Source organism: Glycine soja, chromosome 11, assembly GCF_004193775.1.
Source record: "Glycine soja cultivar W05 chromosome 11, ASM419377v2, whole genome shotgun sequence".
NCBI classification, from domain to species: Eukaryota; Viridiplantae; Streptophyta; class Magnoliopsida; order Fabales; family Fabaceae; genus Glycine; species Glycine soja.
In genome coordinates this window covers 15,587,150-15,598,806 of record NC_041012.1, presented here as the reverse complement: position 1 = coordinate 15,598,806, position 11,657 = coordinate 15,587,150, and the positions used below count along the sequence as shown (strand labels likewise).

At 35.4% G+C, this 11,657-nt stretch overlaps 1 protein-coding gene across 3 annotated transcripts; it reads left to right on the top strand.

Annotated features, from left to right (window-relative positions):
• Positions 1-1,746: 1,746 nt before the first annotated feature.
• Positions 1,747-11,657, top strand: LOC114375827 (OTU domain-containing protein 5-like). Of its 3 annotated transcripts, none has more exons than XM_028333689.1 (10): positions 1,748-1,902; positions 2,089-2,135; positions 2,230-3,044; positions 3,782-3,943; positions 4,672-4,749; positions 10,153-10,231; positions 10,311-10,456; positions 10,699-10,764; positions 10,871-11,045; positions 11,246-11,650. In XM_028333689.1, exons 3-10 carry the CDS (start codon positions 2,400-2,402, stop codon positions 11,455-11,457), a joined length of 1,563 nt encoding a protein of 520 aa, XP_028189490.1. In that variant the 5' UTR covers positions 1,748-1,902; positions 2,089-2,135; positions 2,230-2,399; the 3' UTR covers positions 11,458-11,650. The 3 variants fall into 3 exon arrangements, with proteins under 3 accessions (XP_028189492.1, XP_028189490.1, XP_028189491.1); XM_028333690.1 differs by having other exon boundaries at positions 2,220-3,044; XM_028333691.1 differs by having other exon boundaries at positions 1,747-1,902; positions 2,089-3,044; positions 11,249-11,657.

Genomic DNA, 11,657 nt, shown 5'->3' with positions numbered 1-11,657 from the left:
TGTTATTTTTTAGTTTGAAGGGAGGATTGGGTGATTCCAAAAGGTAAGTGACATTTTTATAATTTAAATTTTTTGAAATATAATTTATGGGATTAAAAAAGGTGATCTTTGAGCCCTCTTCCCTCACTTTCTTCAGCGTGCTGCAGCGGTGGCTGCTTCACGGATATTTCGTGCGAGGAAACGTCCTCCGACACGTGGCCGAACGGGAACATGCCTAGCAAGAAACCTACAAAGAAGCTTGTTCGCGATTATGCAAATGCCAACAAAGAGGAATTAGTGACATTGTCAATGGCCTTTGATATGTTGTCTACGTATGAAATAAAAATAGAGATATCAATGATAAACGGAAACAACAACAGAGACCAAAAACAAAATGGAAAAGAAGGAGAAAAAACCCTAGTGAATTTTACGTGATAAGATTTGAATGTTTAGAGGTATTGATTGATGAAATTTGATGATTTGAATTATTATTATGATTATTATTGGTATCATGATTCATGGTGATGGCCACTGGCTTTTCTTGTTGTATGGCTCCTTCAAATATTTTTCAAGACCAATTTTTCCCTTCTTCTGAGTTTCCTTCACCGGAAGAAACTGTTGGCTTTTTGCATTAGGCTTGGAGTGGAAGTCAGTTAGCATTAACTATATGATATATGTTCTTTGTTGGGTTAATAGTATTAATTGATCGACTAACTAGTAACTTTATACAGAACCCAAGCTCCCCTCTTACAGGCCATTAATTTCAGAAAAAATGAAAAAAAAATATGGCAGTTTTCAACCCACATAAATTATATTTTTAAAAAATTACATTGGTTTGAATAGGTTTAGATTTATTCAAACTTAATTTTTTTTAAAAATAATACATTATAATTTTATTGGAAAAAATAGATAATTTTTTTTACTGAGACTAAATTTGAGCTATAACAATTTTACAAGACTAAAAATATTTTTTTTATTGAACTGATACATTTAGTTTTTTATTTTAAAAGAATTATACATTAAGGTTGAATTGCAAATTTTATTATTAAATTTTCATTATTTTATAATCCAACTTTCATAATTTTAAAGATTTTACCACTCAAAAAATTTTTCATAATTTTTTTTCATTCAACTTTCAACATTTCACAAATTTAACCATTTAATTTTTTATTTTTTTATAATTTACCATCACATTATAACAAAATGATATAAAACATCATTTTTCTAGATTTTTATACATCAATTATGAATATAATCAATCTATATTAGATATAATTACAACCAATATTAAAAATCAAAATCATTTGTCTTTAATAAAAAGTTTTCAAAATCACCTAACTTAGTATATAGTTTACAAAATCAGTTTGTTTGATAAAAAAAATCCCTCTATAGTGATGAAATATACAAAAGTTAAAAACTTTAATGATAAAATTTATAAAAATAAAACTTAAATGATAAAATTTAAAAAAGAACAAAAAATTAAATAATAAAATTTATAATTAAGCCCAACATTAAAAAAAAATGTTAAAAGACACTAGTTAGTTTGTAAGACCCGATATTTATCACACACATACGACACGAGTCATTTCTTAGATAATATTATATTTTATTTTATCTCTTACTAGTTACTACTATTATTTATCTTAGCCTACAAGAAATGAATTTTCTTACACACACGTGAATTCCATTCGGGCAAGGGTAGCATAAATAAGACAGACAGTGAGAGAGAAAGCTAAAGCGGCACGTGCCATCAAGTGTGCCTGAGTGGCCAGGTGTAAGGTGTTGAAGGAGGGCCCTTTGGTGTTGAGTTGAAACAAAAAACTCACCCACCGTTAAAACGTTTGCACACTTTTCTCCTTTCTCTATTCTTCTCTTCTCTCCTCTTCGCTTCCAAAACCCTAATCAATCAATCCTTCTTTTCTGGTCAGTCACTCAACCACTCCATCTCCATTCTGTCTTTTTGTCCTTTCTCAATTTTCAAAATCACAATATTAATCATAACCATAATTTACAATTACAATCATCACAATTTTCCGTTGTTTTTTCTTTGATCTTTTCGATCCACACACGATTTTTTTTTTTTTTATTTGGATGCGTGCGTGCGTGCAGGTTTGGGTTCGCGAAGGGTTTTGATTTTTCGGCGGCGGAAAATCTTGGTAAAAATTCGTCTTCTTAACCAAATAAAAAAGAAAGGTTTTCTTCTTTAAAGTTGGAGGGTTGGGTCTGATGAGAATTGTTAGGGGAATGCAGAGATCGCTTTGCGAGGAATACTACTGCTGCTGCAACAAAGATTCGTTCTTCCCAGGGGTTGGCATCACTGCGCCCAAAGCCAGAACCCGCGACAAACTAATCATCCAAACCCTCTGAAAATTCATCCAAAATTAGGGTTTGTGTTGCATTACGGTACGGTGTGAATTGAAATGACTCGCGTTTTGGTTCAGAGGGGTTCTTCCGGTGGTGGTTCGACTTCGTCCAACCCGAACCGGAGTGGTGGTGGGTCTTCTTCTAATTCCTCGGCGCGGGCGGAGCCGCAGGTTCCGGTTTTGCCGGTGAATAGCGACGAGGTTGTTGTTGGTGTTGTGTCGGATGAGGTTTTAGAGAGTGGTGATAAGGGAAAAAGTGACGAGAGTGTTCATTTTGAGCAGGGTGATGGATCGTGTGACGATGGCGTGGCTGCTGCTGTTGTTGTTGAGAGTGATGTTAGGGAGGAGATTGTGAAGGGGTTGAGTGGGCTTAGAGTTGGTGAAAGGGTTGTTTCGGAGAGTGAGGTTTCGAGTGGGGATTCTTCTTCCCTCCTTGTTGGTGGTGGTGGTTCGTGTCCCCCGCCGCCTCCTGTGCCGCCTCCCAAGCCTTCCGTGACGGGGAACTTGAATCCGAGGAGGAGTGTGTCCGGGAGTTTGAATTCCGGCAGTGTGGGATCCTCGAGGAGGGCGTGGCCGGTTGTTTCGGCTAGGACTTCGCCTGTTGGGTCTAGGCCGTCTTCTCCCAGGTCACATAATGAAAGTGAGGGGTACAACAGTGCTGATGAGCAGAAGCCTTGCCTGGTTTCATCTTATGATGATTTTGTAAGTTGATCACGTGTCTTGATGAATAACTGAATGTTGCCTGTGTTTTGGATTTCTATGTTGCTATGAGTCTTGGTATATGATTCTGTTTTTGGCAGTAATGTAGAGCTGGTTCTAAGGAGAGATTAGTAAGGAGTAAGGGACTAAGAAATGTGCTAAGATAAATTGGCCAATTCTTCTATGTTATAAGAGAATAACCATGTTAACTAAGAGACTATTTAAGTATCCCTTTAGCATTTTTTTCCTTGTTATGGATACATAGTTATTGAAATATCATGATGGCATATTTGTCGACTAGGTATTTATCTTTTTAGAATATTGATATAGTGGTATTTCGTCCTAGTTATTGATACAAAGTAATTGAAATATGATGGCATGCTTGTCAACTAGATTTTTATCTTTTTAGAATACAGACATGCTACTGTCTTGCAATTGGCTGATTATGTCACACAGGGATTGAGGGGATGTGTCTAATTTGTATAAAACTCTTTTCATTATTGATCATTTATACTTTACATTTCTTATGCTGGAAACCCTATGTTGTGTTGTATCTTGATGCTTGCTTATTCTAGTGCAATTTTGTCTGTTAAGTTTCTCCAAGTCAAAGGTCCACCTTGATAATGTAATTCTGTTGCATGACAGCCTTTACTGAGATCCCTTATGTCATATATATGTATATATATGTATGTATGTATGTATGTATTAAAAATTCAAACTGATATCGACATCTATCCCAGGAAAGGGAGCGGCAGTTTGAAATTGATATCAGAAGGGCAAAAGGTTATGAAGTCAAAAAAATGATGGAGGATGGAAATTGTCTTTTCCGAGCTGTTGCAGATCAGGTGTATGGGGACTCTGAAGTGTATGATTTGGTCAGACAGATGTGCATAGATTATATGGTATGATAATGTTGTATTAGTATTTATTTGTGGCAAATATCCATACTGTTTCTGCTTCTGCTTACAGTAGAAGGTAAATCTCTGATTAGCTTCACTGATTATTCATTTTATCAGAAGCTGATTTAATTTCTATGGGTTTCAGTGATCTTATCAAACAGTGTTGATTTTTTTAAAGGATTTAGTTCTCTTTAGCATTTGTATCTCTTAAAGAATTATTCATATTTAACATATTAGGAAAGATCCTACCATATATTTTTAAGGCTGTCAAAGTTTTAGAATATTGGATTTTAGGTTTCTTGTTTTAGGGTGTATGTACTAATGGTTGGTTAATGGATTCAAGAAAGTCCTGTGACTTTTTCTTTAAATTATTTATTTTGCAGTGGCTAACACATGCCTATTTGCACATACTGGTAGAACTTGCTTCAATTATTCTTCAATGTCCTGTTTTGTTGCTTTTAGATTTTTTTTTCTTGCTTTGTTTTTCATAAATATGTTGACTCTAATTCAATTGACAAATTGTTGGCTATTTGAATTAACTTCTTAATATGGTATGACATTTGTTATTTGTAATTCTTTTGGTGGTTCATCAGTATTTTGACTCTGCCTGGTGTTTTAAGTATGTTCATTTAGGTGAATGGTGATACTTCCTTGATGTTTCCCATGCACATACATTGTTGCAGTTTTCTTGAACTTCAGAGGATTAAGTATTTATGGTTTTATATTTTCAGGAGCGAGAGAGAGATCACTTTTCTCAGTTTATAACTGAAGGCTTCACATCTTACTGCAAGAGAAAAAGAAGAGATAAGGTATGTGACAGTATAGTTGGCAGAAGTTGTTTTTCTTGGTTCAAGGAAAAACCTACAGTTATTGGGATTTTAGGTTTGTGTTTTTGCTTTATTTCTCTCCCTTTTCATTTGCTATTGATTGTGCAGAACATTGTGGTGTAACTGGTCAGTTTTTATTTTTAACATATTTCTGGGTTTTAGCAAATTATTTCGAAAACAGTTTAGAATGTTATACCATTACAATCAAAGCTGCAAGCTTGTCATTGAAACTGGTTCGAATTAAGCAAAGAGCACACTATTAATAAACAGAATTGGAGAGATCCAGGACTCCTAGCCACAATACTAACTCCCGACTGAATAACTCCTCTCAGCCTCTCTTCCTATTTATAGGCAACATGCCTTATCTATTTCTTCTAACTCAGCTTAACTAAGGCTCTCAACTAACAGACCTATCAGTACTCCCCCCCTAAACATTCAACTTGTACTCAAGGTGATGGCTTGTGGATGTTGAAATAAAGTCCCTTTTGTGTTCTAGACTTCTAGTTATTTGAAACAGGATGTCCTAATAGAACCGTAATTTATTCAGTATTTTCCTCTGCTTCCCTTGACATAAATATGTCTGCAACGTCTCTTATGATGATGTCTTTCACATCAATGTTTCAGAGTTTCACAGATAAGAGTCATTTTGAAGTTTGAACGACTAAGTTATGCTATAAATATCCAATCTAGTACTTAATGTGTTGAGACATTATTTTTCATGTTAGATTGTGCAAAAATTCATTGCTTTATTCCCTTAGATATTCTTGCAAACCCTTATAACTTCAGACTTTCTTGTTCTTTCTGCATTGTCAATAATGTGGATGTGGATTTTCCTTATAAAGAAATTAGGGGGAAATTAAATCTGGCTCTTCCGGACAATATTTTCATAATTGATAATTAAAGGAATTCTATGAATCTTTATTAAGTCATTATTAAGGCAGTTGAATTAGTGCCATAGTGGGGTTTGAACATGCCTTGGTGTTCAATTTATGAGCTTAACAGCTTGTAATTTTCTGCACTTATTCCTAGAAAGTAAGCTTGTGTCCATTATAGAACTACGTTCGAATATGGATGTACTTAGAAAAAAGGTCAAGTGTATTAATAGTTTGGTTATATTGTCTTATTAGCATTTTCATTTGAAATAGTTCTTTTGACAAGTCCCTTTGATGTTTTGGTATTTCCATTTCTCATTTTGCAGAGTAAATTATGTATACCTATCTTTTTCTTACCCAGAAATTTTAGTTTTACATTAATTTTTTCTTGTTGATTAAGAGTAAAGCATAGCAGTAGTCTCTCTTGTAGAATTTATGATGTCAACAATCATAAAAGATGCTTAGAAATTGTAGCATTGGCTGATTTTTTGTTGGATGGATGGATGTATTAAAGGAAGCCTGTGTCATATTCTTGAAACATAGTTTGTTGTATTGAGTTGTGTCAGACTAGCAGACTAGCGGTAGTCTCTCAAGTGTAGCGTTCAATCAGTTCATACTTCATAGCAATGTTGTTAATGGCGGATGGCGGTTCATGGCGGAAAGCCAAAAATCCGCCATAAAAATATGGCGGATGGCATAGCGAAAAATGGTGGATGTCATGACGGACAAAAAAAATAAAATATACATATATATAAACTCATTGAAATTGAAAAAAACACAATGGATTGCATTCAAATAAACTAAAAAAGTTAAAAAAATTTCATGAGTTCATACAATAATCAAGTACCAACACCAAATAAACTCATTAAAGAGTTCAAAATAAGAAAATGATAAAAACATAATGCAAAGTGCAAAGTGAAGGTTGAGGCTCTAGTCATCTTCTCCAATCCCAACATAATCATCTTCGTTGTTATCATAAGGTAATGGAGCATCTCCCTCTCCCTCTTCTCCATCAGATGCCTCAAAATTGGCCTTGATTTCTTCTTCTTCTTCAGATTCAAGTTCAATATTTTCCTCAAAATCTAGATCCTCATCATTTTCTTGGACTGCTTTTTGCTTCCTTGATGAAGATCCTACAACCATTGCCTGTTTTTTAGAAGTTTGGGCAGCAGTAGCACTTGTTGTTTTTTGCTTTTTCCGCCTAGTATACATCCTACACTCTTCAACCCTCGAAGCCTCATACACAGTTGTCCAATTTAGAGCATCATCATCTTCAAATACCAAATCATTTCCAGCATCATTATCATCATCTTGATCCATCTCTCCCACGAGCCATTCATTGCACACATCAATATCATTAAGAGAAATTGGATCAATTTCATCTCTTGCATTATATCTTTGCTTCAATTGTTGGTTGTATTTGACAAACACCAAATCATGCAACCTCTTGTGCTCAAGCCTATTTCTGTTTTTGGAATGAATCTACAACATAACAAATAAATGTTGATTTCAATCTCAAATATACTCCAAATAATACTTGACCATCAAAATTAAATAAAATTAAAAAGTATAGTTAGAGTTTTGTCACAATTACTTGCTCAAATACACTCCAATTTCTTTCACATCCTGAAACACTGCAAGTCAAACTCAAAATTTTAATAGCTAGTTTTTGTAAATTTGGAGTTTGTGACCCAAACATTCGCCACCAATATGTTGCAATACCAATTACCAACCATGAGCATAACTTAGAATTCTGAATTATAACATTAATACATAAAAAAATAGTATAGTATTTGTATTTGTCATATGGTAAAAGTTTCTTACTAGGAGAATGGGTTTTCCTTTGAGCCATTGCAAAGTCAGAACCAAAGTGTTCAGCACCAATCTTGTAAAGATGCAACTCGGTTAGAATTTTCTGTTGCACTTCAAATTGTGGAATCAACTTCTTAATGCAATCAAACAAACCATTGGTGACCTCAAAATCAAACTCCAAATCAGTGTTGTCATAAAAGAACTCTGGATTTAAGAAGTGGGCAGCTGCATGCAATGGCCTATGAAGTTAACAATTTCATTTTTATCAATGATTGCAAACACATCTTTGTACTTGCTTTCATTGTTGTTGAAAGACTTGATAATTGTTTCTTTTGCCTTGTCCATTGCTTCATAAATATAGCCTATGGCTGGTTTCCATTCACCATCCACAAGACGAAGCACTTTCACAAGTGGAGTCATGACTTTAAGAGTGTAAACCACACTATTCCAAAAAGAAGGCATGAGCACTACCTTTTCAGCTTCTTTTCCCTTAGGATCCTTAGATAACTTGTTTAAGGTCCATTCATCAAAAGTAAACATCTTTCTAATATTGGCTTTCTCTTTGTGGAGCCTTTCCAAGGTTAGATAAGAAGTGGCAAATCTAGTAATAGCATATCTCACCAATTCACTCTTGTTTGTAAAATTTCTCAACAAACTTAAGGTACTAGAATGGGCATAGATAAACCTAACTAGATTAATTCCCCTTCTAATTTTCTTTCTTATTAAGGGAAGCTTCCCAATATCTTCAAGCATCAAATCAATACAATGAGTTGCACAAGGAGTCCAATAAATATGTTTTCTTTTCTCCTCCAACAACTTACCCGCTAAAATATAGTTGTTCCCATTATCGGTTACAACTTGAACAACATTCTCTTCTCCAACTTCCTCCACAATGGCATCAAGCAACTCAAAAAGCTTTTCACCTGTCTTTACAAAATCAGAGTCATCAACAGACTTCAAAAACATGGTACCAGCTTGAGAGTTTGTTAATCAAAAAATTAATGATGCATCTTTGTTTCTGATCAGTCCTTGCATCGGACATAATAGTACAACCATACTTGACCCATTGCTCCCTGTGTCCTTTCATCAAATTTTCAGTATACTTGACCCATTCCTTCTTCAGGAGGGGAGCTCTGATGTCATGATAGCTAGGAATGGGCAAATGTGGCCCATATTGATCAATGGCTGCAATCATATTCTCAAAGCTTTTCAATTTAATGAGGTTGAATGACAAACCTGCTTGGTACCAAAAGCGAGCAATATGTTGATGCATCTTCAATACTTCATTCTTATCCATTGACTCTATGTTCATTTGCCTCAACATCTCCATTTTTCTCTGATTGATTGCATTTTTTGGATTTTTACAAAAATTTGCCATTGGTCCTTTTTTAGTTCCACACTTTGTCTTTGCAGGAGCATTACAAGAGTCCACAAACTCATCATCTTCACTTCCATCACATCCAATTGGTTCACCAAATTTAAAATCTCTTATATTTGCCATATTACCATTGACAGAAGTACTGTAAGTGGTCCCACTTTTTTTGGTAGCCATATATTCCTTCAACTCTTCGACTACATTTGGTGGAGTTTTCTTGCAAGCTGCAATGTTACCCGACTTCCCAATCAAGTGTTGTTTGGCTCTGGTTATTCTTTCCTTTGTGATTTTTTCACAGAAATTACAAACAATTGTGTTTGTATCCCCTTCAACCAGTGAATGACAATATTTCCAGCCTGAGTCTGTCTTATTTTTCCTTGTTGCACTTGCAGTAGCAGCATCGGATGATGGTTCAGCCATTTAAAAGAGGATTGAATAGAGAAAAAATAAAAAATGTGGTGTCAAATAGAAAAAAAAATAAAAATGGAACTGTCAAAAATAAAAGAGGGTGTCAAATAGCAAAACGAAAAAAAAGTTGCAGACATATAAAAGGGGTGTCAAACAGCAAAGACAAAATTAAAAGCTAGTGCGCACCACTGAAAAACGCAAACGCTGCGACGTTCGCCGTCGTTCGTGCGGGTACGAGGTTGGTTCGGCGTCGCCTTTGCGGGGTCGTCTGCTGGTGCTCGTCGCCGCCGTGGGGTCTTGTGCCCGATGCTCGTCGCTGCTGGCTGCGTTTTGCGTGCGGGGGGTCGCGGTTGGATGCGGGGGTTCACGTGGGAGGGCTTTGTTCTGATTCAAGCTGCATGGGAGGGCTGCGCTTTTAAATAAATTACCGGGTAGGGTTGGATCGGGTCAGCCCAACTCCTACCGTGAAAAAAAACCAAAAAAATCCGCTATTTCCGCCATGCCATCATAACCGCCATGGCCGCCATTTGACAACACTGCTTCATAGCATTGGCAATCGTGGAATTTATTGTTGGATGGATGTATTAAAGGATGCATGGAAATAGCCTTTGTTATGCTAGGCTCTTGAAATATAGTTTTAGCTATGTTATATGGGGTTGTCTCAGAGACTGAAAACCTATATGCTCTGCCCAAATCTTAAGCCACCACCCTAAGCACTTAAGGAAAGGTAGTTGAAAGTTATAAGATTTTTGTCAGTTGAAATATGGGAAGATGAAATTGCATTTATTGTTTATGCACTGTCTGTGTAGCCTTCCTTTTTAACATTATTAGAAAATGCAGTTTTAATCTGATTGAATGTGTTTATAGCTGTTTTAAATTTCCAATTTAAGAAAAACTCATGTTCATTCTTCTTGGCAGGTCTATGGAAACAATGTTGAGATCCAAGCCATGTGTGAAATGTATAATCGTCCAATTCACATATACTCCTACACGACAGGTGAGCCTCTGAAATTTTGATGGCTGTGTGAATCTGTGATTGTTTATGTACTATTCAATAACATTAACTATTGATGCAGAACCTATCAATATCTTTCATGGAAGTTACAACACTGACACGCCACCAATACGATTGAGTTATCATCATGGGAATCATTACAACTCCCTTGTTGATCCACGGCGCTTGACAATTGGTGCTGGGCTTGGGTTCAGCAGTCTTCGTGGAGTAAGTACCATGCCTATTGTTGCATAATTTGCTCTCAATTCTCCTCCTGTGTTGTGATTTTAACATTTTATACTCTAATGAAACATTAAGAGTTTAGGTTTATCTGCCAAACTTAAGATTGCACTCTGCAATTAATATTTATAGGAAACCTCAACGATTTTAGGGCTCAGAACTATGGAAGTTGTCACGTTAACAAATTGGTTTGCTAATAGTTGATGTCCCATTTTCAATTTATGATGCAGACAAATGTTGACAAAGATAAAGTCAAGGCTGCTATTAAAGCTCAACAAGACCAACAGATCAATAATGTAAGTATTTTAAATTGTTATATAGTGAGAATGACAATTTTTTAATTTGATAATGACAATTTTTTAATTTGATGATGACTAATTTTTATCTTCTTGCTTTCAACAGGCCCTGTTAGCCGAGGGTCGGTTTTACTCTGATCTTGAGCTCACAGAAAAGGAAATTGAACGCATGGTGATCGAAGTTTCTCGAGCTGAGTACCTTGCAGATAGTGCATTTAAGCAACAGCTTGGCAATAGAGAATCCTCTACCTCAAATGCTGAACCATCATCTTCTGGAGCAAGTGAGTCTCTTTGACACTTTTATACAAGTTGTTCTATTTCCTCCCTAAAAATAGTATGTTACATCCCAAGGTTTAAACAGTGTTTTAGAACTGAATGTGTGAAATTAACTAAAACTTTATATATATATATATATATATATATATATATATATATATATATATATGTATGTAGCTAACTATTTGTGTGTTGATGAGAGCAGCAGGATCATCGGGCACTGATCGCAAGACGGAACATGGGAGAGAGCATGGTTCTGATCTTAGTAGCGGTATGCAGATGTTACTATCAATGGGATTCAGTTACATGCAAGCGATTGAGGCTTACAGCATATTTGGGGACGATGTTGATTCAATGGTTTGTTACCTGTTAGAAACCGGCAGTAGCAGCAGACGTAAAGGCAAGGCCACTGAATGACATGCCATCAAGTTAAATAAATATCTATATCTATAGTTTTTGAATTGCAACCAAATCAGTTAAATAAATAACCCTGTATCAAGCTACTTACTCTGTAGTTTAATTTGGTATCTGGCATATTTATGACGGATATAGAAAGAAAAAACTGAGCAATGATACAATTTTATTTGGCTAATGATTGCAGGTCATTTTATATTCAA

Excerpts from the sequence above, each read along its gene's own strand:
- LOC114375827 (XM_028333689.1), top strand. The coding sequence starts at position 2,400 with ATGACTCGCGTTTTGGTTCAGAGGGGTTCTTCCGGTGGTGGTTCGACT. Across the intron at positions 3,944-4,671 it reads AGATGTGCATAGATTATATG|GAGCGAGAGAGAGATCACTT; the intron begins GTATGATAATGT and ends TTATATTTTCAG. Across the intron at positions 10,457-10,698 it reads GGTTCAGCAGTCTTCGTGGA|ACAAATGTTGACAAAGATAA; the intron begins GTAAGTACCATG and ends TTTATGATGCAG.